At 42.3% G+C, this 16,942-nt stretch overlaps 1 protein-coding gene across 8 annotated transcripts in view; it reads left to right on the top strand.

The window, feature by feature from the left end:
• Window positions 1-16,942, top strand: part of LOC138785550 (uncharacterized) — a 104,766-nt gene that overhangs the window by 49,610 nt on the left and 38,214 nt on the right. For 5 of the 8 annotated variants that reach the window (XM_069961609.1, XM_069961605.1, XM_069961607.1 and 2 more), the window contains exons 1-4: window positions 5,101-5,552; window positions 7,520-7,729; window positions 9,403-9,454; window positions 9,541-9,645. In XM_069961609.1, the coding sequence (XP_069817710.1) occupies window positions 5,484-5,552; window positions 7,520-7,729; window positions 9,403-9,454; window positions 9,541-9,645 (436 nt within the window). In that variant the 5' untranslated portion in view covers window positions 5,101-5,483. Of the gene's footprint in view, window positions 1-5,100; window positions 5,553-7,519; window positions 7,730-9,402; window positions 9,455-9,540; window positions 9,646-16,942 lie in introns of those variants that run through there. The other 3 variants (XM_069961611.1, XM_069961612.1, XM_069961606.1) reach the window with 3 other exon arrangements.

Raw genomic sequence — 16,942 nt, 5'->3', positions numbered from 1 at the left:
TCTGGTGTTCTACAGTGATGAGCTGACAGAGTAATGTCACTTAAGAGCGCCCCCTCAATATTGATGTGGGGGAGACTGGGGTGGGACTAAAGTTCTCAGTGCACCAAACTGCCTCATTTATATATTGATAAAATTCAGGATTTAACTAAATCGTAAATGAGATACCTTAATTCTCAGTGGCCACGGCCTTATGCTAACATAAGAGCGGGTTAGAGTCGTTTAAACTGCTGTTAGTTTACCTTAAAGGGGAACTCCAGGTAAGAAAAACTTTCTATTGTTTTCTATTAAAAGTACATTGAAAGTTATATAGATGTGTCTATACAATGTATTACCGTATCTGTGCGGTTCTGCCACACTGGTAGCTGATAGAAATCCAGGAAGTAAAGAAAAATGGCCTCTGTGCAAATCCACATTGTCTCCTGCTCCTTCTGCTCTTCCCCCTTAGGAGACAAATCTTCCATGCCTCTGTCTCACATTGTGTGTGTTTGCTGAGCACAGGCTGATGATGTAGACAGGAGGCAGGGCGTGATCTCACAGAAGGCTTGGCTGGATCCCCCAATCCACTGAGTGATCCACCATCTCTGAATTGCCAGAAGCAGGTGCAGCACTAATTTTACTAATTGTGATGGGTGGGGGACTATGATGATCAGCTGAGTGAAAGCATTTCATTCTGGGAACTGCTCAACCAGGAAGGACAGAAACACAATACAGAACAAAAAACCCCTAACAAATGGATTTTTGGTAGTTTCAAAACTGGGATAGATAGGTAATTAATGCTATATGCTTCTGCAGAAGTTTCATTTATTTATTCTCTACCTGGAGTTCTCCTTTAAAGTACTTAGTTTCCCAATCACCTCTAGTTGTAACAAATAGGGGGCAGGGGAAGCCCTCAATCTAAAAATAGATGCAAGCCTCAGAGGTGGATATACCACAGGATATGCCATAAGTGTTCCAGATGGGTATACCCCTTTAAGTTGTCCTTTAAATGTGTGTTTAAATTTTTAGCGGTATGCAGTCATGATTCTTGACATTAGAGCAGCATGATCTTGCTGACAAGTTCCACTTAGAAAAGCTCCATGGAGGCTGGCATCTCTCCTGGAATTTTACTATGCCTATCCAGTAGGTCTTAAAACTCCTGCCTGTGTATTTTACAACTCTAACTTTTGCAGCTGCAGCTTCCAAATTCCGAACTATTGAGACTGTGGATTAAAGGGAACCTGTGAACATTGGGAAAAAGCTGAACTCCTAGTTCACAGGGCAACTAATCTGTTAATTTAGCCATAAAACAGTATAAACTTTGGCTCAAGCCCACAGTCAGTATCCCTGATACCAGCGTGTGCCGACCTCAGAGAGGGAAACATATATGTGCTAACAGGTCCCCTTTAAATGGTATTCTTGGCAGCATGCTTCATCCCCCAGCTCACTGCTTAGTGTGACTGATTGCAGAAGATGAGCTCCAAGCCAAGTGCACAGAGCCAATGAGACCTTGACTGATCCTAAAGGGGTTCAGGATTAGCAAAAACACAGCTCCTGTATTGCAAAAACAGTGCCACCCCTGTCCTCAGGTTGTGTGCGATATTGCAGTTCAGCTCCATTCACTCTACAAAACCCCACACCTAAACTGAGGACAAGAGTGATCATGATTCTGGAAGAAAGCGGCAATGTTTTTGTAAGTCCGGCAGAGGGGGAAAAAATCTTTTTGGGCGGGGTCGGGGTAAATAATAAAGAAGGTTCCGGTGCCCACGCAAGATTTCGTCCCGCTCCTGGAACCCCACCGCCAGTCTTTATATCTCCCCTCCGGCTATGTCACAACCCGACTGATGGTTACCCCGCTCAGCCAGTCAGTGACTGAGGCGGGACACGGCTGTAATCACTGATTGGCTGAGCAGGCTAAATCTCACCCTTTAGTGTTGTTTCAGCTGGGTCGTGAGGTACCCTGAAGCCGGAAGAAAATGACATCCGTCGGTGTACTAGAGCTTGGTGCAGCGCATGCATGAGGTCCGGTAAGCATACTTTCTTTATTATGTTCCCCCCACGCCCTTCTGCCCAAAATGATCCGCCCCCCCCTCCCCCGTGCCGGACTTTTCCTTTAAAGGGGTTATCCAGCGCTACAAAAACATGGAGACTTTCTTTCAGAGACAGCACCACCCTAGTCTCTAGTTGGGGGGGGGGGGGGTTATGACTCAGTTCCATTAAAGTGAATGGCGCTTAATTGCAAATCACACCTGAACTGGAGACAAGAGCTGCTGGCTATGGAAGGAAGTGTCCATGTTTGTGTAACCCCCCGTAACTTTTGACATGTCTGTGTGGCACGTCAGAAGTTTATGATAGTAATGCTGTAAGTTATGCCTGGCTCCCTACAAGCTCGGTGTGGCACCCACAAATCATGTAATACTTTACAGCTTTAACATAATACAGACAAGGATATAAAAAGGTTGCACATTAGCTGCTCCAATTTGTTAAACTGCAGCTGAGAAACGGCGGGATTTGAGGAGGTCAATACTGATGATGTTTTTCCCATTTCACACGTTGCTTGTATTTCATCACTGTTTTCATTTGGTGCAATTATTAATGTTTCTTCTATAAAGCTAACACTTTATCGCTCAATAAAAAAAACTGCTTACAGGAGTGGAACCGCTGAACTCCACACAACCCCGGACTTGGAAGAGAACGGAATTCTTATCGAGAAGTTATACATGTTGATTACTCAATGGTGCTCACAGAACATTGTACAGGAGGAACTTTCTTCTAGGTCAGTGCAGACTCTAAATACGATTCCCATCTCAGCAGTGACACATAGAGGCCTGAAGATGGAATTGTCTGCTTCAAGAAATCAGCCAGAGAAGTCTAAATTACATGTTATCCCGCTGCTTGGAATGCCACACACTGCACATACTGGGGATTTTATTCACTTTTTTATTATTACTAGTAATAGCTGTTTAATTTATTTATTGTTTTAAGCTGCTGCCATTGATATACCAAGGGATTGAATACTGATCTTATTTGTAATATACAGTTACCACCTTAAAACTTCCATTTGAGACTGGGATAAGAGAGAACATAAGCTCAGGGAGAATAGCGGTAAGGAATTTAAAGGAGTACTCCGGAGACCTAAAAAAAAAATATTTTTTTGCTAATACATTGTTTTAATATAACTTTATTTAAAAAATAAATTTGTTTTCATTATTTACAAACATAGTTTAGGTGCCTGGCAATAGTAAGGGACGACACTGCCCCTCTGCTGCCACCTCTTATTTGCATTGGGAACTGCAGGGCTAAAATCCCTGCAATTCACAATCAAGTTTCATTATTCAAAGCTTGAATAGCTGTGGCTGAAGAGGTTGGATGCAGCCCTAAGGCTGCCCAGATACATGCATACAGTTAATAAAAGCTATAAAAATTTTTTATTTAAACTGGTTATCGCTGTAATTGTAACAACCCACAGGATACAGATAACATGTCAGTTTTGGCTCAAATTGCACTTCATAATAGCCTCCCACTCATAAAAAAAATTTGAAAATAAAATTAAGCAAAATTCTATTTTGTTGTTTTTCAATTTTACACCATTATGGAAAAATAAAAGTGTTATTATGGCTTTTACAACTATCATAGGAGGCAAAAACAAAAATGTGGAGAAAACATAAAAAATTTCCAGTCTAGAGGGTGTTGAAATAAAATTATCCACAAAAAAGTTCCTACACATTTTAATCAAACTCTATAAGCTCACTTGCCTCTTCACAGCGCGCCCTTCAGGGTGCGTTCACACCTACAGGATCCGCAGCAGATCTGCAGCAGATCCGCAGCAGATTTGATGGTGCAGATTTGATGCTGTGTTCAGTTATTTAAATGAAATCTGCTGCGGATCTGCTGCGGATCCGCAGCAGAAAATAAGCTTCGGATCGGGTAAGTGTGAACACACCCTTAAAGTGGTTCCTTTAATTTAAATCTTTAATGTACTGTGGCTGCTGCTAGAACTTCTGACTCCTGACAAAGCTGCCAAGTGGCAGCGTAACGCGTGGTGTTCTCTCACCCCTCTGACCACCCGGGTATTGCCTACTACACATTGTACTGTCCCTCTTGTATTTATTTTGAATATATATTCATTATTGTGCATTTTTTTGTATACATCTATCCTATACCCGGCCCCTATTGCAGATGTATTTGATCCTTGCTCAGTAAACCCTTTATGCCAGGGTGTTGTTTGGCATGTTTTCAAATGTCTAATGTTTTATGTTGAGCTGTATCCCTAATAAAGTATATACATTTTTTGCTACTTATTTTGGTGTGCACACTTCTATATACATACTTCTTTGTTCTTCTCTTTTACAATATTCCTTGCTTAAGTACGTGTGGCACCCGATTGCTGTATTGTTTTGCATAGTGGTGCCTGCTTTCTCTATACCAGAGTAGGGGAACCTTTGGCCTTCTAGCTGTTTCAAAACTACACTTCACGTCATGCCTGGACAGCCAAAGCTAAAGCTTCAGCTGTCCAGGCATGATGGGAATTGTAGTTTTGCAACAGCTGGAGGGCCGAAGGTTCCCCTTCCCTGCTATATACTGTGACTGCTGCTGGAATAAAAAAAGGCAGATTTTTGCGCAAACCACTCAGTTTGCACAAAAATAATGTGCGTTTTCCCTTTTGAACACCCTGCTCGTCTGATGGGTGGGTGGGGGTGATGCGGCATGTCGGGGAGAAGGTAGGGAGAAGGTGTGGCGTCCCTTGTGCCTAATTTATCATGATTTACGCCTGCCAGCAAGTTAAAATGCACGTGCAGTGTGGTAGGCCCAGGTCCGCTGGATATATTAAGAGGCGTGCGCAATGTGCATGGGGTGGGGAGTATGGGTACACCAGTCTTGATAAATTCCCCCCATAGTGCTTACTTAACTCCTGGGGAACACTACAAACTCAGGGGGAGATTTATCAAACATGGTGTAAAGTGAAACTGGCTCAGTTGCCCCTAGCAACCAATCAGATTCCACCTTTTATTCCTCACAGACTTTTTGGAAAATGAAAGGTGGAATCTGATTGGTTGCTAGGGGCGACTGAGACAGTTTAACTTTACACCATGTTCGATAAATCTCCTCAGCGTTTCACCAGAATCATGTAGCAAAACATAATTGAAAATAATATAATAGGCCTGAATGGTGCTGTTACAGAGATCCCCTGCTCTCCCCCTGTAGGTCACAGCTGAATCCGATGCAGCCATAATACTACTCGTACTGTGATGAGCCACTTGGGACAGACAAATCGCATCTCATAATGTTACAATGATGGCTGCCCGGATGCAGGAAACCGACAGAACACCGCTGATAATGGGATGTGGATAATGATAAGATGTATTAATCCCTCAGATTTATATCTGTGCCTACATCACGTCATCTTCCCCAGCATGCATTTTGGGCCTTAATCCTTTAAAAACCAGGACAACTTTGGCCTTAGTCTCGATACTGACACGTGTCACTTTATATGGGAAAAACATTTGATGGTTTTCACTTATCCAGTTGATTGTGAAAGTGTTTTTTTGTGTGATACATTGTGCTTTAGGTTAAAGGTAAATTTTGCTGAATATATTATGTGTTTATTTTGTGAAAAACACCTCATTTTTTAAATTCGATTTTTACTGCTTCTAAGACAGATAGCTAATAAATCGGTAAATCATTTCCATTTATTATACTGTATTATAATATACTGTTTAGCTTATGTCAGAATATGTCACCATTGCAAATTTAAAGAGGTCTTGAAATGCAAAAACTTAGGAACAATCCCCCCTCCCCCAAGGAATTTATTAAGAGGTGTAGTGAGCATGTGATCCCACAGGCGTTTGGTAGAATTTATTGAAAATGAAAAAGTATGTTTTTTCCAAATAATATGTGATTTCAGTCCAAAAGAAATACAGAAAAATAAGCACAAAAAAAATCAAATGTGTTACACATTTTTTCCTAAGTAAGGCAATAGTCCAAACCCCAAAAGCGAAAGAGCGCCATTTAGATTTTTTTTGTGCAGATTTTGTCAAAATAATTTTTCAACAATATTCTGGATGTGCTGAAACCTTAAAGGGATATTCCAATCTCCGCTTGTTATCTTCTATGCATAGAAGAGGGGATAAGAAAATGATCACTGGTGGGTCCAACCACTGGGCCTCCACTGATCCCAAAGTTAGGGATTCAATCGCCCTGCAATAAATAGACCAGTCAGCACGCCTGTGCAGCCATTGCGGCCTGTACTTTACATATTCTTTAGGGGTTTATAATTCTTCCCAGTTGAGCCCATTTATTGTGGGGCAATTGTGTGTCTATTCTCCAAACTGGAACACAGAAAAAAAGGCAAATTTGGTCAGCTCTCCTAAAACACCATTCACACTAGGCAGGAGCACGTTGCTATGGCTGAAATTGCAAACCCACAAAAACACAAAAAAATGCAACAGCTCACCACAATAGCAAGATACAGACCCACTAAAGACATGAAAATAGTTAAAAGTTTGCAATTTCAGCCACAGCAACGTGCTCCTGCCTAGTGTGAATGGTGTTTTAGGAGATCTGACCAAATTTGCCTTTATTTCTGTGTTCCAGATGGGGGGAGTGGCTGCCTCTACTTGGTCGTGCACTCCACCCATCCCACCCAGGTGGTGTAATTACTTTTGCAGGTATAAGACGGATCTTGCATGCCCAGAGCATAGGTGTATTACACGCCATGGAGAGGCCATAGTACAGTGTAGGGTCTGCCCCGATATGAGGCCATCTTACCGTGGTGGAGTAGTTTACACTGTTTGCAAATAGTAACCAAGAGCCACATTATTTTTGTGGGAATTTTTTTTTTTAGCAGTTAGGAGGGCTGCTTTTAACTATTTTCATGTCTGTAGTGGGTCTGTATCTTGCCAATGCGGTGAGCTGTTGCATTTTTCTGTGTTTTTGTGTATTCTCCAGACTGGTCTTGGTGCTCGGATTCCTGGCGATCAGCTATGGACAGGGGATAACAAGCTGAGATGGAAATACCTCTTCAGGGTACCAGTATAGTGAAAACCTCCCAAATGTGACACAAATTTAGAAACTATACCCCTTCATCTGTGGGTATAGTAAGCATTTTGAGCCCCCATGTTTGAGTGAAGTTTTTAGCATTGAGCTGTTTTAATGTTATTTATTGTCCTACTGGGGACCAGGCTATGTAGTCTGTTAATTACAGGTATAAAACACTGCAGTACAGATCTGTAGCTTCTATAGCCAGCCCGCCTTAAGACTACGTTTAGGCTTTTGGCTGCTACAGCAACTATCAGCACCCTGTTATTGCATAGTGGGATGGTGATGGGTTGATAACCGCAGCATATAGAGGGTTAACTACCAGGATCAGAGAAAGCTCTGCGGCAGAAGCCCTATCCTGCTTTGGATAGTACAGGCAGAGGAATTATTATCTTTTCTCCTGCTGACTTTATTTTCTAATCAGAACTGTTCTATAAGATCTGTGAGCTTTAGTCTTGTTTCAGTACATATCCTTACTATTTACTTATTTATTTGTTTCTTTCAGAGAGATTCTAGAATATTCTCAAGGCACGCACTCAGCATGGAGAAGCAGCAGCAGCAAGAAGAGAATGGATTGTTTGCTCCACTAGCAGTTTGCCTGTCTCCCATTCTTTTCTCTGAAGAAGAAGACAGTGAATATGATTCTCTAAATCCTGAGGAAAGGCGGGAAAATACAATTGTCGTCTTTAGGAATGACAGATCGCCTGTTCACTTTGTAAGGGATTTGCTTTGCGGTATCGATTTCACATGCTAAATATATATATACCCATTTTTTTCCCACCCATCCTATACATATTGGGCGGGGGGGGGGGGTATTAGTGCATGTGCACTTCTTTTATGGTGTAGAAACCAGCAAGAAAATTATACAAATCTACATAATCTCCTGGATTAACGACATCCAAAGATACACCACATTTATTAAATAGTCTCTCCAGGTACCATAACAGAGAGAACACGTGGTACATACAGACTTACTTCTCCCAGCTCATTCACTTGATCGGTCGCAGCCTGAACATTCAGACCTTGAGCGATCAAAAGTTTTTGACATGTCAAAGGTTTATTTTTCCATGACAGGTAGTCTTTAAGAGGCGTGTGTCTCTTCCTTTTATTTATACAGCACCAACTTATTCCACAGCGCTGTACACACCTTGTCATCACATCAATCGGTTCTGTCTGGTTTTGAAAACCTATTTTTATGTATCCTCTTATGGAACTTCAAGTTGCTCAACTGTTCAGGTTCGTTGACGTTTTCCAAACCTGAATGCTCGGCATTTGACTCCTGGCTTCTGGAGAAGTTGGATGCAGTCCTAGTTAGTCTTGAAAAACATGGATAGAGCCATAGGTATCCAACTTATCCAGTCAAATGTCAAGTCAAATGCCAAGCATTCAGGGTTGGAAAACCCAAACAGTTTGGCAAATCTGCTCAGCACCATTCAGGACCCTTATTTATTAGACACGGCAAAGAACGGTTGCTAAGAGCATCTCCCTCTCTGTTGATAACCTGGTACGTCAGTACATTGCACTAAGAAACTATTGATTTCAAGTTCAGTTAAATGTTTGCCTCTTACATTTATTTCAGTTAAAGCAACTCTGTACCCACCATCTGACGCCCCCCCCCCCCAAACCACTTGTACCTTGAGATAGCTGCTTTTAATCCAAGATCTATCCTGGGATCCGTTTGGCAGGTGATGCAGTTATTAGTAAACAACTTTTAAACTGGCAGCCCCGTGCCCAACGGGAGTGTGTGTGCCCTAACTTTGCACCAACCCTCCGTCCCTCCTCCCCACCCTCCTCATCATTAGGAATGCCACTAAAACATTTTCTCCATGCTGAACATTGCTTACGTGCCTTAACGATCCAGCCTATGTGCCATGCTGACACAGTGGAGAATAGAAGGCAATCTGCCTGGAGCATTCCTAATGATGAGGAGGGCGGGGAGAAGGGACAGAGGTTGTGCCAGCCTGATGCATACCCAATCTAAGCCCCGCATGGGGCTGCCAGTTTAAAACTTGTTTTTTAGGACAATAACTGCATCACCTGCCAAACAGACCCCAGGACAGGGGTTTTGGATTAAAAGCAGCTATCCAAAGGTACAAGCGGTTGGGGGGGGGGGGAAGGTCAGATTCTGGGTACAGAGTCACTTTAAGTCAGTCTATAGAAGAGGCAAGAATGCTACATGTACAATTACAAGGGGACGCCCAGAAGAGGAATATAGACATGTGATGTGTACTAAAGTGTGAGGGAACCTTCCTGAGGGCCAACAATTACTGGTGGGCAACAAAGTGGCACAGTGGTTAGCACTATGGCCCTGCAGTGTTGTGGTTCCAGGTTTGAATATTTATCAATTGTACATTATATATTTTAGAAAAATACTTTTTCTGATCCTAGGTGTCATCTGAAGATTTGATTTCCACACCAACAAGTCATATATGCAACCTTGGTAATGGAAATTATCCCTGGAAACATAAGAAGTATGACATTGATGTGTCGGAGACCAGGCATTGATCATTTGTGTATCTGATACAGGTAGCAGATCCTATTCACCCCCATGTTCAGAGCCTGAGGAAGAGACTGAATTAGTCTACATCTCCCCAACCCCGCTGCTGGAGATTAGCAGTTCATCATCAAGCAGTGAGTAAAACCCAATCCTTATTCTCTTTTATGTAGCGCATAGATAGACGAAGAGCGTATAGTTCATGATAAGGTGGATGAAATAAGTGTGCAGTTGTGTTTGATTGTCTTACTGCTGAAATGGCCTGTAAATTGCACATGACGATCACTTACTATGACTAATAGCAGACTCATGACTACCAAAAATGTGATTGGTCATGCAGGACTTTTTCGGCTGTAGTTAGCCCAAAAAAAACGTGCATGACATGACTGGCCAATCATGTGCCATTTTAAGCAAGATCACCATGATTTTTAAATTTTCAAAAACCACTATGTTCTGCTAGCAGGCTGCTGGTGCACTCATTAGTACAAATGATCCCCTAGGACATTGATTGGCCAAGTTGTGGTCGAAATCCCATGCGTATCGCCATCACACATGTCATCCATACTAATGCATACAGTATTGACATCGCTGTTTTAGTAAATACTTTTTTGGAGCTTTGCTTAACCCCTTAACGTCAGCCATACATATATATACGTTCCTGACTGTGAGGAGCTTTAGATGTGTGCGGGATCGCAGCAGTGTGAGCGGCCCCGCACACATCAGTGTCCCAGGAGTGAAGGATAATGACAGGTAGCTGCGATCCCGCAGCTGCCTGTCGTTAACCCTCTGAATGCTGCGATCTATTGCGATCGTGGCGTTTAAGACAATCAGCGACAGCACTCAGGAAGTCTCTATGTACAGATCGCTGATAGTAATTATCTGTGTTATGCTATGGCATAACATAGATCAGTACATGCAACAGCATGCTTAACTGTAAAATATAAGTGTAAAAAAAGTTTATTAAAAAAATTAAAAGTACTAAAAAAACCCTTATAGAACTCCCCCCCCCCCCCCCCGGGCCATTATAAAAATATATAAAAATAAACATATTATATATCGTAGCGTGCAGATTTGTCTGATTTATTAAAATATAAGTTATTGTTCCCACATGGTGAACGGCGTAAACGGAAAAAAAAACAGACCAGGATTGCTAACTTTTTTTAATTATATATTAACCCCTTCAGGACCAGGCTAATTTTCGTTTTTGCATTTTCGTTTTTTCCTCCTTGTGCTTAAAAGGCCATAGCACTTGCATTTTTACACCTACAGACCCACATGAGCACTTATTTTTTGCGTCACTAATTGTACTTTGCAATGACAGGCTGAACTTTTGCATAAAATATGCTGCGAAACCAGAAAAAAATTATATGCGCAGTGAAATTGAAAAAAAAACACAATTCTTTTTCTTTGGGGGGGGGGGGGGGGTCGTTTTTGTACGCCGTGTGTCCTATAGAAAAACTTACATGTTATATATGTTCCTCAAGTTGTTACAATTACAACAATATGTAACATGTATAACTTTTCTTTTATCTGATGGCCTGTAAAAAATTCAAACCATTGTTAACAAATATATGTTCCTTAAAATTGCTCCATTCCCATACTTATAGCGCTTTTATCCTTTGGTCTATGGGGCTGTGTGAGGTGTCATTTTTTGCGCCATGATGTGTTCTTTCTATCGGTACCTTAATTGCGCATATGCGACTTTTTGATCGCTTTTTATTACAATTTTTCTGGATTTGATGCGACCAAAAATGCGCGATTTTGCACTTTGGGATATTTTGGCGCTAACGCAGTTTACCGTGCGAAATCAGGAATGGGATTAATAGTTCGGGCGATTACGCACGCGACGATAGCAAACATGTTTATTTATTTATTTTTATTTATAACCTGGGAAAAGGGGGGTTATTCTGACTTTTATTAGGGGAGGGGGCTTTTATTGACAACAACACTTTATTTATTTTATTTACACATATACTAGACGCCCCCCTGGGGGACTTCTAGTATATACACTTTGATCTCTCATTGAGATCTTTGCTGTATAGTTATACAGCAAAGATCAATGAGATCGGCACTCGTTTGCTTTCGGCTGCTGCAGCCGAAAACAAACGAATGCCGAGCCAGGGACGGTGCCATCTTGTAGAGGTCCCCGGCCGGCTTCAGTAACGGAGATCGCTCCTCCGGGACAACGTCCCGGGGGAGCGATCTCCGCTACTAGACACCAGGGAAACGCTGGATCCGGTAACCGGATGCAGCTGTCATCTTTGACAGCTGCATCTGATTACCTTATTAGCGGGCACGGCGATCGAACCGTGCCCGCTAATAGCCGCAGCCCCAGGCTACATGAGGCACCCGGAACCGCGGCGGTTCAGAGCGGGGTCGCCGCGCGGCCCTGCTCTGAACGCCCGCACACGCGCGAGGACGTACAGTTACGTCTTCGTGCGGGAAAGGGTTAAAAAAAAAATTAATAAAAAGCGATCAAAATTTTTCTTTTACACCAATGATACTAATAAAAACTATAGATCATGGCGCAAAAAATGACACCCCAACCAGCCCTGTAGGTGGAAAAATAAAAGCACTATGGCTCTTAGAAGGCGAGGAGGAACATTGCATTAATTTGACCCGGACATTTGGGCACCAATGACCTCGGTCATGAAGGGGTTAAAGGGGTATCCCGGTAGAAGAAATGTGGGTGAGCGTAATATGTCCAATGCATCTAGACACCTCATCCCACAGCACAATACGTCCATCCATCCTTTTAGGTTATATGTTATTGAGATTGCCAACAGGCGGGGGATATGACAAATTGCCTATTTAATCATGAGGCATAATGGATCCTGACTCTCAACACGCTAACACGCTGGGGACTTGATTTTTAACTGTGAATTATTGTTAGACTACTAACATGGAGTGCATATACCCTAAGGGGTAACATCTTTGTGTTGTACTGTAATCTATACTTCCTTACATATATGTGTGGGGAGCATTGATTATCTTAGTATTATCAAAGTATCTTAGCTCCGTAGGCTGATACTTTTGGATCATGGTGATAGTGATATCATGTGTCTGGATTACCATAGCTTACATCATAAATATAACCTGATGTGAACTGTACCGTGTATGTATGCATACAGTGCACACTAAGGGCTCCTGTGCAGATATAACATAGGTCAAACTGTGTCTATGTCTTTGCTTGGACTGTTTGGCTGCTATATAGCTGTAATTAAACTTTCTTGGCATTTTTCATTTATTCTGTGTATTTATTGTTATTCTTAGTCTTTGTAATGCAGTCCCATTTCTATTATGCCTGAGGTAGTGCTATATACCAATATATACTTGAGTTGTAAGAATTAGGCTGGCTTCATACACGCGTATGTGAATATGTCTGCAATACAGATCTGTAATAAAGATGTATTTCATATGAAATACCATCAGCATTTCATCCATATCTCTGTACAGTAAGTACTGATGGGTTTCTTATAGACAGGAAATTGATTCACACTTGGAAAAAGAGATGATAAAAAAAATGAAAATACTTGTGATTAAATACAGAGACAGCCATATTTTAACTTTAATGGGTGTGATTCATATGAAAAATGGATAAAAAAACACCAAATTTTTTGGGGGGGCTCAAAAAGTCTGCGACCAAATGTTAGCTGAGAATCAATGAGAAAAATGAAACATAATACCTACATGATGCTTTTTGCTATGACATTTGCAGTCTTGCCAAATTGCAGCAGGGCCTGTATTCAGAATTTTCACAGAAATGTTAGTATGCCCCCCCCCCAAAGACTTCTATAGGAGGGTAAAAATGTCAGAAAGAAAAGTCATGTCCATGCACAGTGCCACTTTCTCCCCAATCTTTTAATAGAAATCCTGGATCCCATGACAAAGAATCAGATTGCCTGTACTATAAAAAAAAAAAAAACAACACGGGATAAAATGCCAGAGATAAAATTGCCTATAGAACTGTCATTTACACTGACATGAGAAAACTTATGCCCCCCCCCCCCCAAAAAAAAAAACAAAAAAAAACAAAAACAAAACACTGTGCACAATTTGTATCTGAGGTAGTCTTAAAGAAGAGCTCTGGGTAAGAAATATTGAACCAATTTAATCAATGTTGCATTCTCTGTTAGTAGACGGCTGACAGACCTGCTATAAAAAGTTTATCCTCCGATCATCACTGCTATACCTTGTTCATGGAGAGGTAGGAGGAATCATCCCGATCTCTCCCTCTGCATACAGTGTGTGTGCTGCTGCCACCCCCCCCCCCCCCCCCCCCTTTTCCCAAAAAGATAGTGTTTTCTTATTTTCTTGTTATTTCATATTTTTTTCCCTGACGGTGCCAGACATGGAGACTGTGCTGGAGTTTGTTTGTGATAGTCCATATATACTCATTTATACAAATTTTTGCCATTTTTTGGGTCACTGTTGTTATAATGGAGCTTGTTGGGGTGAATGGGTTGAGTCGCCCTTTGTGGTTTGGAAGTAGTGAACCACAACTCAGTGGAATGGGAGTCCTTTAAAGATATCTAGGCTGAGATCCTGTATACCTGTAGTGTATAGTTTTGGTGTCCTGTATACCTGTAGTGTATAGTTTGGGGTCCTATATACCTGTAGTATATAGTTGGTGGAGTTCCAGTATACCTACAGTGTATAGTTTTGGGGTCCTGTATACCTGTAGTGTATAGTTTGGGGTCCTGTATACCTGTAGTATAGAGTTCGTGGGGGTGCTGAATACCTGTAGTATAGAGTTGGTGGAGGTCCTGTATACCTGTAGGGTATAGTTTTGGGTTCCTGTATACCTGTAGTGTATAGTTGGTGGAGGTCCTGGATACCTGAAGTATATAGTTGGTGGAGGTCCTGGATACCTGTAGTGTAAAGTTTGGGGTCCTGTAAACCTGTAGTATATAGTTGGTGGAGGTCCCGTGCACCTGTAGTGTATAGTTTTGGGGTCCTCAATACCTGTATACCTGCAGGGTCGTATTTACCATTAGGCACTCATGGTCTGGTGCCTAGTGTAGCACCTTGCAAAGGGGCCGTACCCTCCCATTCAGACTTGCCAGAAAATCTGGTGTCTTTTCGAGGGGGGGTATGGCGGTATTGGTCAGGTCTGGTATAGCGGTGTTATCCAGTCACAGTATGGCGGTATTGGTCAGGTCTGGTATGGCGGTGTTATCCAGTCACAGTGTGGCGGTATTGGTCAGGTCTGGTGTAGCGGTATTATCCAGTCACAGTATGGCGGTATTGGTCAGGTCTGGCATGGCGGTATTCTCCTGTCACAGTATGGCGGTATTGGTCAGGCCTGATACGGCGGTGTTATCCAGTCACAGTATGGCGGTATTGGTCAGGTCTGGTATAGCGGTGTTATCCAGTCACAGTATGGTGGAATTGGTCAGGTCTGGTATGGCAGTGTTATCCAGTCACAGTATGGTGGTATTTGTCAGGTCTGGTATGGCGGTGTTATCCAGTCACAGTATGGCGGTATTGGTCAGGTCTGGTATAGCGGTGTTATCCAGTAACAGTATGGTGGTATTGGTCAGGTCTGGTATAGCGGTGTTATCCAGTCACAGAATGGCGGTATTAGTCAGGTCTGGTGTGGCGGTGTTATCCAGTCACAGTATGGCAGTATTGGTCAGGTCTGGTATGGCAGTGTTATCCAGTCACAGTATGGCAGTATTGGTCAGGTCTGGTATGGAGGTGTTATCCAGTCACAGTGTGGCGGTATTGGTCAGGTCTGGTATAGCGGTGTTATCCAGTCACAGTATGGTGGTATTGGTCAGGTCTGGTATGGCAGTGTTAAATGTGACGTCTGGAGCTATTACCTACCAATCATGATGCTAATTGGTGAGTGAGGATGGGGCGTCCTCAGGTTCAGTGCTTAGGGCAGCAGCAGCTGGTAATACTGCCCTGTATACATGTACTGTATAGATGGAGAAGGGGGCCCTGTATACCTGTACTGTATAGATGGAGTAGAGGGCCCTGTATACATGTACTGTATAGATGGAGTAGGGGGTCCTGTATACCTGTACTGTATGGATGGAGTAGGGGGTCTACCATTTATTTCTGTGGATCTGTTGTGAGGCAGCTGGCCCTAGCAACCATTCAGATTAGAGCTCCCTATGAAAATGAAAGTAGTAATCCTATTGGTTGCAAAGGCTCCCAACTGCCGTTTCCTCTGGGCAGAGCTGCAGCTATAATTATATCACCTGTGTGTGCAGTGTGGAGATTTTCCCATTCATTTCTATGGGGCGCCGCTCTTCCCCCTCCCCCTTCCCTCCTGTAAATCTGGCAGGGACAGGACCTTCGCTCTAACCTTCCCGGGCACCCAATGTATCTGTGTGCCAAATTTCGGGTCAAACGGTTCAGGCGTTTGAAAGTCTATACGGGACAGACAGACAGACAGACTTTCATTTTTATTATATAGACTAGAAAATGTACAGTGTGTTAATTTGATTTTTTTCCAAGGTCACCCAGGGGGCAAATCTATGCCCTTGTTTTTTTGTTTAAGGGGAAATCGCCCGGAGCCCTTTATATCCCTTTATACGCTTTATATCCCGACAGTTCTGCACTGTTTATGTAAATTGTAAGTTAGAAATAAACTAAAAACTTTAAACATCCTAAATACCCAATAGCCAAACTGAGATGTCATCATGTGATCAGACTGTATACAGAGCCTGGTTATATACAACAATAGTAGTAGTATTATATCTGTGCACACTATTGGGTGCAATTAGAACATCAGTAGATCATATTGTAATATTAATTGCAATTAATATTACAATATGGTTATATACAACATTGACAGTTTTATATACAGAACCTGGTTATATACAAAATTTTCAGTGTTATATACAGCCTGGTTATATGCAACATTGGCAGTGTTATACAGTATACAGCCTGGTATACAACATTAATAGTATTATACTGAGCCTGGTTATATACAACATTGGCAGTGTTATATACAGCCTGGTTATGTACAACATTGGTAGTGTTATGCTGAGCCTGGTTATATACAATATTGACAGTGTTAGTGGGGTCCTGTATACCTGTAGTATATAGTTGGTGGAGGTCCTGTATACCTGTAGTGTATAATTATGGGGTCCTGTATACCTGTTGTGTGTAGTTTGGGGGTCCCCCCCTGCAGACTGTGTGTGTTGTTGGGTGTGTGTGTGTTGTTGTATGTGTGTATGTGTATGTGCAGAAAACCTGCAGCTTATAAAAATAAGTGCATACACAATCTTGCATCATCATAATCTGGCCCTCTTAGGCACTACCTTTCATCTTTGGTGAGGACAACACAGAAGAGGTTTCAAAGTTTCTAATACTGTATACACTTCCCCCCCCTCCCCCTTGCAGGTAGCCCCCGTACTGTATACCCCCCCCCCCTTTGCAGGTACTCCTATACTGTATACACTCCTTCCCTGCATGTAG

The sequence above is a fragment of the Dendropsophus ebraccatus genome, chromosome 3, assembly GCF_027789765.1.
Source record: "Dendropsophus ebraccatus isolate aDenEbr1 chromosome 3, aDenEbr1.pat, whole genome shotgun sequence".
Taxonomy (NCBI): Eukaryota; Metazoa; Chordata; class Amphibia; order Anura; family Hylidae; genus Dendropsophus; species Dendropsophus ebraccatus.
This window is presented reverse-complemented; position numbering and strand designations above follow the sequence as displayed.